Source organism: Jatropha curcas, unplaced genomic scaffold (assembly GCF_041381405.1).
Source record: "Jatropha curcas cultivar XTBG-Jc1 unplaced genomic scaffold, XTBG_Jcur_1.0 HiC_scaffold_610_pilon, whole genome shotgun sequence".
NCBI classification, from domain to species: domain Eukaryota; kingdom Viridiplantae; phylum Streptophyta; class Magnoliopsida; order Malpighiales; family Euphorbiaceae; genus Jatropha; species Jatropha curcas.
This window is the reverse complement of record NW_028322502.1, coordinates 24,756-41,299: the sequence shown is the minus strand read 5'-3', so window position 1 is coordinate 41,299 and position 16,544 is coordinate 24,756. Positions and strand designations below refer to the sequence as shown.

Below are 16,544 nucleotides of genomic sequence, written 5' to 3'. Positions count from 1 at the left end.
CAATTGTCATGCAATGTATAAGAAATTACACATTCTTTTATTTATTAATACTAGTTCTTTTTATAACATACGATGCACATTGACTATACTCATTATATACATATTTTTTACACTCGTTTAGCTTTTTTATTTATATAATTAAAGTATAAATTCTTATTTAAATTACAATAAATATAATGGTATTTTTATATATAGTAAAATATTCTTTTTAATTATATATCTTGCAATGTAATATCTCATTGAAAAATTTAATATATTTATTTCTCCATTTAAAATAGCAATTTAAATATGAAATATATCATTTATACTCTCTTTAACGCGTTGATTCATATAGTTTTTATTATATGCTAATTATTTTTTTTGCCAACCAAATTAGAGTGCAATTAGTAATTAAAGAAATTTAACTATACTCTTTTTAAATCAAAATTTTATTTATTTATATATGTTTATTTAAAATAAATTCAAAATAAAATAAAAAATTTGAAATGCCTCATTGTCACGACCCATTTCCATGGACCGGACCGGCCCTAGGACCTGGGTGGGCTTAAGGCCCCCGAAGCCCGTAGTAAGCCTAACTTATTTAAATCTCACCTTCTATTCATAATTATAGATTCAGGCCCATTAACTCAAAATGCAGTTCATATATTTAATATGGACTTTTACTATTTATTTACAACCCAACTGGAATACAATTGCGGAACTCTACCTTTATATTTACATCGTTATTTCTATCATTAAAAGTCTTCTACAATAAGTGTCTCAACTCCACAAGGCTTTTATTTCTTTCTATTACCTGAAAAAAAAATAGTAGGCAGGGGTGAGCGCCAAACTCAATGAGTAGGGTTAGATAACCCTCTCACCCCACACAATCACACAGAAGCTAAATATTTTTATCTAGTTACCGTTTAATTATATGATCATGCAGTTTGTCACACAAATGGCAATACAGCAGCAATCACAAGTATCATCACCTTCATATAATCACATCACGTGGAAATTAGTCAGTGGCACCACCTGAAACCCCAACGAGCCGTCCTCACACATGGCTCGCCCTCTCATACATGTGCACCGGGGAGCCGATCCCCCATACGGCCAACTGGTCTAATCCTCACTGACCAGTCCTCTCATTGTTTTTCTATTCTCTCTTTTCTTTTCCATACCCACAGGAGGCAACCCGGTGGTCTCCATCCAATCTAGATCATCAAGTGCTCACAACAGGAGGCCACCCTGCGGGCTACAATCAAATCTAGATTATCAGGTGCGCAACAACAAGAAGCCATCCTGTGGTTTTCCATACAATCCATATCATCAGGTGCACACGGGGGCGCCGATCTCCCATTTTCCCGGCCGACGGTCAATATCATATCATATTCAGGATCCATATCACAGACCGTCCTCACAAACCCATGGTGGTCCACTTCATCCCAATTCCACACAAACAAGGCACAGTATATTCATAGCACAAGTAATCAAACAATTTTTACTATCAACAAATAGTGCATCATAATATGGCACTTCAATAAAATAATGCATGATAACATTTAGCCGTGAATGCATGCATGCAGGCGGATGAAGCGAATTATCTAACACTACTCACATTTCTTTATTGTCCTTTAAAAGGACTGTCTTTATCACTCCATGCTTCCAGCTTTCGTCCTCGCATTTCGAAATTTTATAAACCTCTATAATAAACAATAGAATTCTAAGTAAGAATTTTAAATTTGAAGATTCTATTTTATATTCGTTTACTAGTTTTGGCAGTCATTTAATTCATTTATTAATTTAAACTATATATATATATTTATAGATACAGATATTGGGTTTCCTTATTTATTTATCACTCTAATAATCTTATTCTATATTTTTAATTTCTATAAATAATTTAATCTCTATTAAGTAATTTAATTTCTATAATTAATTTATTTTCTACCGAAATTTCGGCAGCATCTCCCCTAAAATTTAGACTATCTACCTGCTAAAATATCAACAATTTCACAATTATTCAATCCATACGGCCCATCCATCGGGCAATTAATCAAACAACATTTTCCCATCCTCCTTTAATCTCAACATCACCACACAATCCAAATTATACATTACAATAACATTATATTTAAACTACCTTAATTAAATCAACACTAAAATTATAACACTGTTAACTACTCACAATTATCAAATTAAATTAACCAAATTAATTAACTACAAATAATAAAATTAATTTAATTAACTAGCGTTACTAACATGAACTTAACTAAACTAATTGACTACAAGTAATAAAATTAATTTCATTAACTAATATTACTAAATTAATTAACTTCAAATAATAAAATTAATTTAATTAACTAATTTTACTAACATTAACTAAGTCAACTAAAATTATTAAAAGTAAACTAACTAAATTTAAGTAACTATCATTAATAAAATTAAATTCATTAACTAAAATATATTTAAATTAATTTATACCCCAATATAATTTTTTTTGTTGAATTTCTGCTAGATCGGAAATTGCCACGTGTGCCGGATCGGAGAGCAGTGGCTGTCGGTGGTCGGAGGCACGCTGGAGCGGCGGCAGAGGCGCAATCCGGTGGTCAGAGGCTTGCTGGAGCTGCTGCAGTCGCTGGCAGTGACGCAGACCCAGTTGCAGGGAAGAAGAAAAGGGAAAGAAAGAAAGAAAAAGGAAAGAAAGAAAGAAGAAGAAAAAAGAAGAAGAAAAAGAAGAAGAGAGGGAGGTGTGGTGGTGCGGTGGTGGGCTGGAGGTGGCATAGAAATGGTGAGAGTGAAGGAGATAGGCGTTGAAGATAAAGGGAAAAGGATGTTTCTAGATGGTTTGGGTCGAACCGGTTCGATTCGGTTCGATTCGGCCCAAATCTTCGATTTTCAACCGGTTTCGGCTTTTTCAATCGGTTTTCGATTCGATTTCTCATAGTATTCGCACTAAAATATTAATAGCAATTTCCAGGCTGTCGGTTCGTTAAATTAAATTGGAAAATGTTTTGAAAATAAAAATTCGGGGTATTTCAATCTCCCCCCCTTAAGACAATTCGTCCTCGAATTGAATCTAGTGGGAAAGAATATGAAAGGACGCACGGGAAAGTTTAAAGTTACAAGAAATGGCTTCCAATACCAAGGAGACAGCTCAAAAGCGAAAATACAGATCGAAGAAAGGCAGCGAGTGGGGTATTCTGATTGTACTTCTACCGCCAATTATTATATTTAGAATAAAATTTCATTCAATTTATATAGTACCACCTAGTTGAAGCTTATAAGAAACTTTATTTCCGAAATCTCCAATACTATCATCGAACAGTTACTGAAATCTTTAGAAAATCGGTCTTTAATTCAATATCTTTTAATTAACTGAGTTGTGCAATAAATGCGTAATAGTAATAATATTTACAAAAGCAAAACAATGTAAAATTCAATTTATGTATAATAAGAATTGATTCATTTAATTTATATATGTTACGACTAAATCGTTTACTAATCAAGGTTGCAAAACTGTTATTTTAATCCAAAATTTTCAAAAAAATTCTCTTGTAATTTTCGTTGTCTATAATATCGCAGGGTTATTCGAACTCACTCTATCGGTTCTTTTTATACAAGTTGTATTCTTATAATATTTTTATGGTACACTAGCGCAATTATTTAAATAGCTCATTTACTAAGGACATCCCTGCACTATTAGTTTTCTTACTCTATATGGATTCCCACATTTTCTATTTAATCGCCTTACTTACATCTACCACTTATTCCTTAAATTATCTTAACATGTATCATTAAAAGTTGCCTTCTATACTACATCTTTTGCTTTTCAATCCTCTATTTCACGTATGTTGCTTACTAATTCTTCCCAAGAATATTGAAGCATACTTTTTAATTATTCCATCTACTATTAATCATTAATAGTAATTTATCTCATTAACAATATTTCATCCTAACATTTATTACTTACCCCAACTATTTACATTTTACCTAATACCTATCAATATATAAAAGTCTTAAATGAAATTTCTTATGTTCCAACTTTATGTTACCTTACCATCCAAATGGTACATCAAATAAATAGGCGTCAAATTCTATGTCAACTAAATAATTTATTCATTTCTATATGAGACTTCAGTTCATGCCTTAATTATGAATTAATAACAAATCTCTAATTAGTATCTATAATACATAAACAAATTATTTCGCTTTTCATCAAAGTTTTAAAATATAATATCAACTTATCTATCTCACCTGTCTTTAGTTCGTTAATCTCTCTTATTTAAGTCTAGCAAGGTATCTATAACTTCCTTTAATTTATTCCTTTAACCTTATCAACTCTAGTTTCTCAGGTTAGCACAAGGCCACATGATGTGATTGTCTAGATTTGACTTAGTTCAGGTCTTTCCTCCTTCCGCTGACATGTCAAAATTCTTATCAATCACCTCACGGTTCATTTCACTAGTTTCTTTTCATTAGATTTATTCTTCTCTTTATCAAATTCATGCGATTACACATTATGACATCATTAAAACCAATTCCAACCAAAGATCATATCTTAATCCAGTAGCCCCCTCAAATCACAATTATATTCCAATCCCACAATCGAATCTAATTATATTTATATTATTCAATGCAAAACAATCATCACCATAGCCACATAGGTTCAGTTTTCCTTGGAAATTTCTTCATGAAATTTTCCTTTCATCAGTTATACATAATCACAATACCAATTAGTCATACCAGATACAAGGAATTCATTAGTTCCAATTTTTCAATTCAAGTCACAAGTTAAGTCTTACCTTATTATTAACTCCAAAGGATTTCTTAAAATTTAAATAATTCTCTTTTGATCAAGTAAACTATCCGAAGGTTCAGATTTAAATAGTAATTTTCCTCTAGTTCTGATTTGTCACAATTCCTTGTAGTCTAAAAGGCATAGTATTAAAATTTCAATTCTTAATATACCTCTTTCAAAGTTTCACTAATTTGTATCTCTTATACCAAGTTAATTTCTACCTTAATAAATTCATTTCTTTTATTGATGTCATATCTCTTTTTCTTAAGAAAGAATTTATTTCAGTGGGTTCATTTATAATAATGGTCTACAACACTAGTTATCTCATATCAAACCTTTCATCAAATGTGTCTACTAAGGATTTTTGAGCAATTTAAGTCTTTATTTACTAATATTCACTGATATAAATTGGTAGATTAATCGTTTATTCAAAAATTCGACGAATGAGTTAACAACTACAGCCTAGGTGGACCATCCTATGGGTAACTGACTATTTAAAAACTTTTAAAATAATTTTCCTTTTCCACTTTTAAAAACATCGGCATGTCACTCACACAAAACCTTGAAATTCTTTTAATAGAAATTTGCATTTACTTTTATTTTAAACCAATCTCAATCGTGGTATAAAAATATTTTCATGAAGTTTGAAAATCAATACTCATTGTATTTTCTACAACCTTTTGGTATTTAACAAAAATGAATTGTCTATCTCCACGAGGACAATCCTGAAATCATCTAGTTCCAGTCTAATGTTACATATTTCATCCCTAAATGATCCTTTTAAACCAAGAATATTCTAATCTCCATCATTACTATTCCTTTCACTATTACTAGCCTCTCAAGTAGATTGGTCCACACCTTAAATTTTCCCAAAAGTTATTTTCAGTAGTGATTTATATTTATATTATTATTTTATCTTTATTTATTTAGTTATTTATTTTATCATCATCATTATATTTTTTTTTATTTTTTTTTTTTATATGTATATTTCTTACATCTGAATTTTTCTTCTTTCCCAATTTGTTTCTAATTATTTATTCTAGTATTCCACAGTAGATAAATTAATTGACCATATTATCATCATCGGCTTTTCTACGATTTAACATCCCCTAGTCTTATCCAAATTCTTTAGCCTTTTGATTCATTTTAATCTTTCTTTTATCCTTCATATCTCCTTAGTGTACCCAACCTCATTTAAGTCTTATCCGTAAAAGAGTTTTAAGGATGGGTACATGAATCTAAGGCGTAAAACCATTATTTTACACAAAATTTAATTCCATCCTAAGGTCATTGCTTCTCAGATTTCTTTATTCTAATTTTTCAATCTCTATTTCATTATTATGAGTTATCTTTGACCTTTATTCTCTTCCAAATTTATTAACTTTTATTTTATTTTATTTAGCACCTCGATCTAATTTCCTTAATTTATTAAGCTTTCCTACAGCATCCACGTTCCTTTCCCCATTCATTCCCCATTTGTGATTTAAAGTTATTCACCATCTTCTACATTCATTTTATTATAATAGATTTATGAACTTAGTCTAGCCCTTTAAGTATCCTACATGTGCTAGGATCTTAATTATATAATGTCTAATAAATTTATTACAAACTAAACTTTCACCTTACTAATTTTTTTAGATTATACCAACTATCCCTTAGTTACACATTAGTTCCATAAGTCTATTATCGATTCAATCTAATTGCTCATTTTATTATAATAGATTCATAATTATTTCATGGCTTGTAATTATTTCTATTAACTATTAGTCAATCTTTTCCATATTAATCAAATTTTAACTTCACAACTTTTGCCCAATTATTCACTAACGACTTTAATTCTATATTAAAACACCCAAAATTTTACCCTTCATACTAATTGTTCAGAGGAAGTTTTACCTGCTTCTTTATCATGTTTACATTATTTTATATTGCTATAATTAATTTAACCTATTCAGTTAACATTATGTTCTTCACATTCAAGCACATAATTCATTTAACATTTTCTTTTATATTCTTAAGTTTCACCTTGAATAATTGAGGATTTCTTGTCTATTATGATTATTTGTCTTAGATCCTCCTTTTCTAACCCTTGATTTAATTTAAATTACCATTTTCACTTTTTAATCCCTAACAGTAACATTTCTAGAATTTAATCTATATCTTAATTGACATTTTCAGTCAGATTCATATTCTATACTATTTATTATTAACTTATCAGTATTAATTTCTATAGGCCTAATTTAGTCCTCGGGATAGACAATATGATAAAAATTTAATCAAACATGCAATCATTGTAAATAATTAAAATTCTAAAATCAGATAAATTTTTGACATGCCGACAAAATAAGAAAACCAAACAATTAATTGCAACTTCAAAACATTTCCAGTAAGCAAATAATAAAACATGTTTCTCAAATCGTAGTTCAAATAAATTTACTTTCTTATTATCTTTAAAACTCCGACTTCTTTTCTAAATAATTTCAAATAATTTTCGAAGCAGTGTCTCCTGTCGAATCATGGTGTACTGGGTGATCAGACCATTACACCAATTTCCAACTGATCCTCTGCTTCAAAATAGATGGAGGGGATTTAGCAAAACTCGAAGTATTTATTTTAGAAACGTCAGTTACCCGGACTCTTTTTATAATTCCCTATTATTTCTGTACTTTTAATTCTCGTCCTAAGTTTCATACAGATTTCCTTCCATCCTCGTGCACGATGCGTCCACCGGCACTAAAATGGAATTCAATCCCGACTACAGCTCCTTTGTTGGTTACGGCCGATCCCAACATAGGAGTTCTCTATTTAATTTCCTATGTTCCGCAATTCAATCTCGGGCTCTGATACCACCTTTGTCACGACCCATTTCCATGGACCGGACCGGCCCTAGGACCTGGGTGGGCTTAAGGCCCCCGAAGCCCGTAGTAAGCCTAACTTATTTAAATCTCACCTTCTATTCATAATTATAGATTCAGGCCCATTAACTCAAAATGCAGTTCATATATTTAATATGGACTTTTACTATTTATTTACAACCCAACTGGAATACAATTGCGGAACTCTACCTTTATATTTACATCGTTATTTCTATCATTAAAAGTCTTCTACAATAAGTGTCTCAACTCCACAAGGCTTTTATTTCTTTCTATTACCTGAAAAAAAAATAGTAGGCAGGGGTGAGCGCCAAACTCAATGAGTAGGGTTAGATAACCCTCTCACCCCACACAATCACACAGAAGCTAAATATTTTTATCTAGTTACCGTTTAATTATATGATCATGCAGTTTGTCACACAAATGGCAATACAGCAGCAATCACAAGTATCATCACCTTCATATAATCACATCACGTGGAAATTAGTCAGTGGCACCACCTGAAACCCCAACGAGCCGTCCTCACACATGGCTCGCCCTCTCATACATGTGCACCGGGGAGCCGATCCCCCATACGGCCAACTGGTCTAATCCTCACTGACCAGTCCTCTCATTGTTTTTCTATTCTCTCTTTTCTTTTCCATACCCACAGGAGGCAACCCGGTGGTCTCCATCCAATCTAGATCATCAAGTGCTCACAACAGGAGGCCACCCTGCGGGCTACAATCAAATCTAGATTATCAGGTGCGCAACAACAAGAAGCCATCCTGTGGTTTTCCATACAATCCATATCATCAGGTGCACACGGGGGCGCCGATCTCCCATTTTCCCGGCCGACGGTCAATATCATATCATATTCAGGATCCATATCACAGACCGTCCTCACAAACCCATGGTGGTCCACTTCATCCCAATTCCACACAAACAAGGCACAGTATATTCATAGCACAAGTAATCAAACAATTTTTACTATCAACAAATAGTGCATCATAATATGGCACTTCAATAAAATAATGCATGATAACATTTAGCCGTGAATGCATGCATGCAGGCGGATGAAGCGAATTATCTAACACTACTCACATTTCTTTATTGTCCTTTAAAAGGACTGTCTTTATCACTCCATGCTTCCAGCTTTCGTCCTCGCATTTCGAAATTTTATAAACCTCTATAATAAACAATAGAATTCTAAGTAAGAATTTTAAATTTGAAGATTCTATTTTATATTCGTTTACTAGTTTTGGCAGTCATTTAATTCATTTATTAATTTAAACTATATATATATATTTATAGATACAGATATTGGGTTTCCTTATTTATTTATCACTCTAATAATCTTATTCTATATTTTTAATTTCTATAAATAATTTAATCTCTATTAAGTAATTTAATTTCTATAATTAATTTATTTTCTACCGAAATTTCGGCAGCATCTCCCCTAAAATTTAGACTATCTACCTGCTAAAATATCAACAATTTCACAATTATTCAATCCATACGGCCCATCCATCGGGCAATTAATCAAACAACATTTTCCCATCCTCCTTTAATCTCAACATCACCACACAATCCAAATTATACATTACAATAACATTATATTTAAACTACCTTAATTAAATCAACACTAAAATTATAACACTGTTAACTACTCACAATTATCAAATTAAATTAACCAAATTAATTAACTACAAATAATAAAATTAATTTAATTAACTAGCGTTACTAACATGAACTTAACTAAACTAATTGACTACAAGTAATAAAATTAATTTCATTAACTAATATTACTAAATTAATTAACTTCAAATAATAAAATTAATTTAATTAACTAATTTTACTAACATTAACTAAGTCAACTAAAATTATTAAAAGTAAACTAACTAAATTTAAGTAACTATCATTAATAAAATTAAATTCATTAACTAAAATATATTTAAATTAATTTATACCCCAATATAATTTTTTTTGTTGAATTTCTGCTAGATCGGAAATTGCCACGTGTGCCGGATCGGAGAGCAGTGGCTGTCGGTGGTCGGAGGCACGCTGGAGCGGCGGCAGAGGCGCAATCCGGTGGTCAGAGGCTTGCTGGAGCTGCTGCAGTCGCTGGCAGTGACGCAGACCCAGTTGCAGGGAAGAAGAAAAGGGAAAGAAAGAAAGAAAAAGGAAAGAAAGAAAGAAGAAGAAAAAAGAAGAAGAAAAAGAAGAAGAGAGGGAGGTGTGGTGGTGCGGTGGTGGGCTGGAGGTGGCATAGAAATGGTGAGAGTGAAGGAGATAGGCGTTGAAGATAAAGGGAAAAGGATGTTTCTAGATGGTTTGGGTCGAACCGGTTCGATTCGGTTCGATTCGGCCCAAATCTTCGATTTTCAACCGGTTTCGGCTTTTTCAATCGGTTTTCGATTCGATTTCTCATAGTATTCGCACTAAAATATTAATAGCAATTTCCAGGCTGTCGGTTCGTTAAATTAAATTGGAAAATGTTTTGAAAATAAAAATTCGGGGTATTTCACTCATATTTCACATATTCATTTAAAATAATAATGTTGAAGATAGATTACAATAATATTAAATAAAAATAAAATAAATTAATAATAATAATAAATAATTAAAATTATGATTAATATTTATATAATAATATAATAAAATAAAATATATTAAACGTAATAAGATAATAATAGTCAAATTTTAAAATTTCAAATGCTTAATTATCTATATGTATTTATCTAATAAAAAACATCAAATCAAATTATAGAGATATTATATATAATTTTATGTCAAAATTTTTTAATTGGCTATAATTAAAATTATTTTAAAATATCTTAAATTTTATAAGGACAATATAAAAAATCTCATTATTTATTCTCATTTTCACTTTTATATGTAGTATGGATATAGATAAGTTGTAACTGCTAATGATATTATCATTGCACAAGAGAAAAGAAATTACCATCTATTTTTTTGAATCATCTAAGTGAGAATTTTTTTTTATTAATATTTGTGCGAAGATCTCTTGCTTAAAAAAATAAAAAATAAAATTTTAATTCGAATATCCCGATTTTTCAACAATGCTACGATAACTGTATTCGAGTTCTTAGATACTGCCACTAGTTAATAAATAAATAGTTGATGTACATAATCCGAATTCCAAAATCCAAACCCGTTTTCTGAAAAACAAGTCTTCTCGTCCTGTCACTACCGACGGCCAAAATTGTTTGCCGACAACGTTACCAAAGCGGATAATTTGACCGTCTCCTTCACAGATTCTTCTTATCTATAATTAATCATTCACTGCTCCCATCGGTCAGCAGATGTAAATCTCACCACTATTCAATTTCAAATTCCTGCCATTTTTTTCCTATACTTTAAGCTTCGTTTTCGTTTGTTTTTGGTCTGTTGAAGTTTTGAATCCGTTTTCTCCGTGGTGTGATCGTATCGCTAGTTATTACCACCGCCCCGCAATAGTAAGCTTCTCAATATTTTCTTCTCTTTCTCTGGTCATGTTGTTGTGTTATTGTGTGGCATTAAGATTAATTGAATTTTTGTAGTTTGGGCCTGTTGATCTTGTGTTGCTTTAATAATGGGGATTGGTTGGGTAACTTGAAATTGACAGGGAAATCGTAATCCTTAATTCCTTACCCACTTCCTGTTCTCTCAAAGTCAAAATTGGACCTGAAAGGGATTGCAAGGATGAAGTTTGGAATTCTTCTCGATGACACATAGGTTAAAATTTTGGATTTATGCTAGTCTGGCTGATGATGAATGAGAGGAAGAGAAAATTAAAATGAAAAAAATAAAACAAAATAAAATGTTTCAACTTTAGTTTGTTTAGTTGAACAAATATCCAACCAAACTTGCTGTACACTTAACTTTTGCAATTATAGGAAATTTGAGACTGGACATTCTCATATACTCATGTTTCTTCTTGTTAGCTACTGTTGTCTTTTGGTCGATTTGAGACTGCTATCGTTGGGGTCATTGAAATAATTGCTTATTATTGCAGTGGAGTTGGGGGTTATTGGTGATGTGGATGGTATAAGGAGCTGTTAAGCACAGCCTTGTATAAACTATTTAGTTACAAGGTGTATATATATGGTGGAGGTGGTATTTTATATTCTTTATCAGGGTAGTCAAGCTACTTTGCTATCATATAGCATTAGTCTTAATTCTATCAGATATTACTTTATATGTTTCTCACTTTAATATAAATCTACAAAATAAAATAACAAATATGAAATCTCATATATATATATATATATATATATATTTCAATAGAACTAATTAATTGATTTAAATTTTCAATTTTTTGATATTGTTTTCAGTAGTTTGGCTAAATTAATTATTGTTAACCATTCAAGATTTGTTTTTTGAGATATGAAGGAAATTTTCTTCTATGTAAGTGTCCACTGATCAGTTTTTGGCCACAATTATCTCAATTCAGAGCCAGGAACCATACGAGACTAGAGAAAGATGACAACCATTCGCCGATTCTGCTGCAAAGATCTTCTCCGGTTTTCCTCTGTAAATCTCGACCATCTCACTGAAACTGTAAGCTGAATTTCTAAAATTTTTCAATTAATTATATTGCTAATGAAATGATATTAATAGTCTTCAAGAAAATCGATTGTGTAGTTCAACATGTCATTCTATATGACTTATTTGGCAAGATGGCCGGACTATTTTCATGTTGCTGAAGGCCCTAGTAGTAAAATCATGGGTTACAGTAAGCTCTTCCTCTTTCTTCCCTTTTTAATTCATTATTTTGTGTGTAATTTTTACCTTTTTTTTGGTGACAAAGAAAGAGAAAGCCTAAAAGAGGGCAATCTTTGTGGATGGTTGTAGTTATGGGTAAAGTAGAAGGACAAGGCGAGTCCTGGCATGGACATGTCACGGCAGTTACAGTGGCTACTGAATACCGCAGGCAACAATTAGCTAAAAAACTCATGAACCTCCTCGAAGACATTAGTGATAAAATGTAAGATTTTCACATGATGAAGGAACTTTTGCTATTTTCTTCTGATAATTATATTATTTTTACTGGAAATTGTAATCAACGATTGCTAATACTCATATCTAGAATCTTTGAGTCCTTGGCCTTGTTTTAATGTCTTTTGCTTGAATGAATGAAATCGATGTTAAGATAGGACTTTTGGATTCTTTTGCTTGAATGAATGAAATTCATGTTAAGATAGGACTTTTGGATTTTTCCATTAGCACAGCAGCATCATTAAATCATATGGTGGTTGTATGTTAAATATTATATTGGTTTCTTTTTATATGAAACTCATTATGAAGAGAGAACATTCTTTTGGGGCTTTGTTTGCAACATTATGCAGCTCTACTTTTATTTATTGATATGCATGTCTACGTCCAGCTGAGTTGGCATTTTGGCTTAAGTTGGGCTCTCGGAAGGGTTGAGACTTAGATGACATTGAGCTATAGAGTATCATCTTATTTCCAAATTTATTTAGTTTTGGAAGTTCCTAGAATCTATTTCTGGACACACTTTAGAAAACTGTGGGAAGTTTGGTCTTGCACTATTTCCTGCTCTGTAGGTTCAACCTCTTAGTTCTTAGGAAGACAAGTGCAGTCTTATGAGGTCCTTTGAATTGTGAATTTTCTCAGGAAGTGCCAGTCTTCTATTTGTGCTGCATTGTTTATGTCTCCTTGCTAACGATATTGCTTTCTATTCATATTAACATATTGATATAGAACTATGGGCCAGTGTGGCTAGAAAACCATTTTGGATGTTTTGTTCAGCTGTTGTTATTGTCTAGTTGTTGGATTTCGGTAAATATTCTATCTTTTAGATAGAATTACTCGGACGGGCTTAAGGCTTTTGTTTGATTACCTCTTCTGTCTTTTACTTTTTTAACTCATCGTCTGGATTAGTATAGGCGCAAGAATCTTTCTAACGACAACCTTTTTTTTTTTTTTTTTTTCAGTGATAAGGCATACTTCGTGGATCTGTTTGTTAGAGCGTCAAATACACCAGCCATAAAGATGTACGAGAAGGTAATGTGTCTTGAGTGATGGTAAATTTGCAATTTTGTTGCTACTTGATCATACTTCTCTAATTTGTAAAATAGGGGCTTCAAATCTTCTTGTGAGTTTTATTTTTGATATTCTTTTTCTTTTAATTAATGCCATTTGACCTCAATTATATAAACTTTCCTTCTTGGGAATATTACATGACGTAGCCAATATCGTTAATTTTGGTTAGCATTTCATTCCTAATTCTTATTTAGAGCTTTGATATTTGTTTTTTTTCTTTTTCTTTCATATAAGTTCTTAAAAGAACTGGATAATATCAAAAAAAGTGTTTCAAGAGATGCATGGATGTGTCTTCATTGCCAAAAGAAATTGAAGCCGGCATGGTGTTAACCTCACCAAGCATCGACAAATGTGCTTTTGTAGTACTGCTAGTTTGGATCAGTTAATTTTGTTAGGCAAATTGTAGGATTTAACTGCTTAGATTTGCTTGCATTTTCCCATGAGAAACTGCTCTGCTGAGTAACTGGGTCATAACTGGATGGAAGATATTCATTTACAAGTTTCATTCATGTTCAATATGTTTTCTGGAGGGGGACATTCATTAAGTGTGTGACTGTGTTCTTTTTCTTTCTGATCCATCAATAATATGAGAATGTAATGTTTATCGATCTTCCTTTTCTTTTCAGCTCGGGTATGTAATCTATAGACGAGTGCTCCGATATTACTCAGGGGAGGAAGATGGCTTAGGCAAGTTTACACCTGACCGAAACATTTCTGATTTCGTTCTATTGGGCTCTTATCACCTCTCAATTACTTACTTTATTGTGCTCTGGATTCAGACATGAGGAAAGCTTTATCGCGGGATGTTGAAAAGAAGTCTATTATTCCACTCAAACGGCCAGTTACTCCTGATGAACTGGAATATGATTAGATCGGAAAGCTGAATAATTTTGTGATTCTTGAATGAAAGAGTAAGTACCTTGTATCAGTTGCACATTGTTGAGCAGGACGATATGTTGAGCGTGAGAATATCAAAGAGAAAGGTGCACATTGTTATTGGTTTTCCCATCTTTTGAGTTTTGAATGCTGTATGGCCTCTGTACTGAGTAAGAATTAAGTTAGATTTTATATACTATAAATTAAGTATAAAACTTTAAATTGAAAATCTCATGTTCAATTTATTCTTTGTTATCTATATATTTCAACAATTAATCAAATCTTGTAATAATATTTTAATGTATTCTTATATTGACTTGAAGGAAGAAGTTCTATATTTGAGAAATATACAAAAGGGACTTGAACAATATATTTACTGAAAAATTAAAAACTGCATTTATTGAAGAGTGGATGGACCAAGCAGATGCAGGCTTTGATAGGTAGAAGCGTTTGGAGTAGTGTTCAGTGTTTTGATTGGATTAAAATATTATTTTAATTAATTATTGTGTTCATTTAGAGTTTGAGGTAATGTTTCACGGAATTTTATATAATGTCTATGCATATCACTTGTTTTTGGCTCGTTCTCTGTAACCGCATCTTTTTTTTTGTTTTGTCTTTTTATATTAAATAGCTAATCAAACAATTATTTTTTCTAAACATTTCTATTTTAACAGCTATATGAATATCTAACAACTAATATCTAACCGCTAACTCTTAGTTAAATAGCTGAAAGTTACTACATCGGCTAAAATTTACTAGAATTGCTAAAATTATCGAATAGACCCTCAATGTTAAATAATTCTCACATAAGTAAGAAGACCAACCAGATCACTACTTGATTGTTTCAAGTTTCATTGTAATTATCCAATTACATTAAATCTGTTGCATCTGCCGATAAAATTCCTCATTTAAAATTGCATTATTCTAATAAAATCTTTAAAAACAAAATTATTTTGGTAATTTGTTTATCGTCTTCCATTACTTCATTAAGCATTTGAAATTGATATTTGAATTTTTTTGTCATCAATAAATTAAACATTTAATTTTTATTATGATTTCATAAAAGAATATATTTCTTGATTTCATAAAAGAAGCTAAACATAATGATTTATGAAATATAGAATTGGAAAGTCATTTTCCTCTTGTAAGTCTCACTGTATTTGGAGCATTTTTACCGTTAAAAATAATAAAAAAAATCATCAAATTTTTATTCTAAAATGGGAAAAAAATGTCACCAACTTTTTACTGGCAACTGTTTATTATTCTATCATGCCATATTCATTTCGATGCAACTATTAAATGGAAGTGACTTTCTATATTTCTTTCATAAATAAATTCTCTCACTTTCTTTACTCATATAAAATTTTCACCTTCACTTGGTCTATTTTATAAAAATATTCAATAAGTTAATAACATTTTATTATATTTTGATTTTTTTTTAGAATAATCATATATTCTCCATATTTATTCTCATTTTAATATAAACGAATAAAATTTAAAAAAAATTTATCATATGCATTGAACTAATTAATATTTTAAAATTTCAATTTTTATTATTATATTTAGTAGTTTGATAAAATAATAATTTTTTTTGAGATATTGAAGGAAACTAATTAATGAATTCTTTTTTGAGATATTGCCAGAAATTTCTTTCTAAAATATATATCAAGAGAGAATTATTATTTAATTTATAATTTTTAACTTTTGTTATTATTTTGTTCATCCTTTTTTAGTAAATACATTAATTCATCCCTAAATTTTTAATGTCCTTCAACTATTTATTTTTTACGCTAATAAAAAAACATTTTTCCTGTTAATTTTTAATAAAAACACCAAAATGCATATATTAAGTTAAAAAATATTTATCTCTATTTTCATCTCTTTCTCTTATCCTGCATGCCAAAATAAAATCATTTTAAAAATTGGAACTTCATAACTGTGGAAGTTGAGACAAAATCTCCACATCT

The 16,544-nt window shown here is 30.9% G+C and overlaps 1 protein-coding gene and 2 long non-coding RNA genes across 5 annotated transcripts; 1 reads left to right on the top strand and 2 right to left on the bottom strand.

Moving 5' to 3' along the window:
• Nucleotides 1-621: 621 nt before the first annotated feature.
• On the bottom strand, nucleotides 622-2,786 carry LOC149491784 (uncharacterized). The gene is made up of 3 exons (XR_016319275.1): nucleotides 2,464-2,786; nucleotides 1,598-1,682; nucleotides 622-793 (listed from the first exon to the last, which is right to left on the bottom strand). It is a non-coding gene; the product is annotated as an uncharacterized LOC149491784 (long non-coding RNA).
• Nucleotides 2,787-7,760: 4,974 nt separating this feature from the next.
• Nucleotides 7,761-9,922, bottom strand: LOC149491783 (uncharacterized). The gene is made up of 3 exons (XR_016319274.1): nucleotides 9,603-9,922; nucleotides 8,737-8,821; nucleotides 7,761-7,932 (listed from the first exon to the last, which is right to left on the bottom strand). It is a non-coding gene; the product is annotated as an uncharacterized LOC149491783 (long non-coding RNA).
• Nucleotides 9,923-10,758: 836 nt separating this feature from the next.
• LOC105636527 (N-terminal acetyltransferase B complex catalytic subunit NAA20) lies at nucleotides 10,759-14,806 on the top strand. Of its 3 annotated transcripts, XM_020680261.3 has the most exons (9): nucleotides 10,759-10,960; nucleotides 11,050-11,111; nucleotides 11,261-11,370; nucleotides 12,089-12,195; nucleotides 12,280-12,370; nucleotides 12,490-12,622; nucleotides 13,593-13,662; nucleotides 14,328-14,388; nucleotides 14,481-14,806. In XM_020680261.3, the coding sequence occupies exons 4-9, from the start codon at nucleotides 12,118-12,120 to the stop codon at nucleotides 14,570-14,572; spliced, it is 525 nt and encodes a 174-aa protein (XP_020535920.1). In that variant the 5' UTR covers nucleotides 10,759-10,960; nucleotides 11,050-11,111; nucleotides 11,261-11,370; nucleotides 12,089-12,117; the 3' UTR covers nucleotides 14,573-14,806. The 3 variants fall into 3 exon arrangements, with proteins under 3 accessions (XP_020535920.1, XP_089573171.1, XP_012075207.1); XM_089717045.1 differs by having other exon boundaries at nucleotides 10,759-11,111; XM_012219817.4 differs by lacking the exon at nucleotides 11,261-11,370 and having other exon boundaries at nucleotides 10,760-10,960.
• Nucleotides 14,807-16,544: the final 1,738 nt, after the last annotated feature.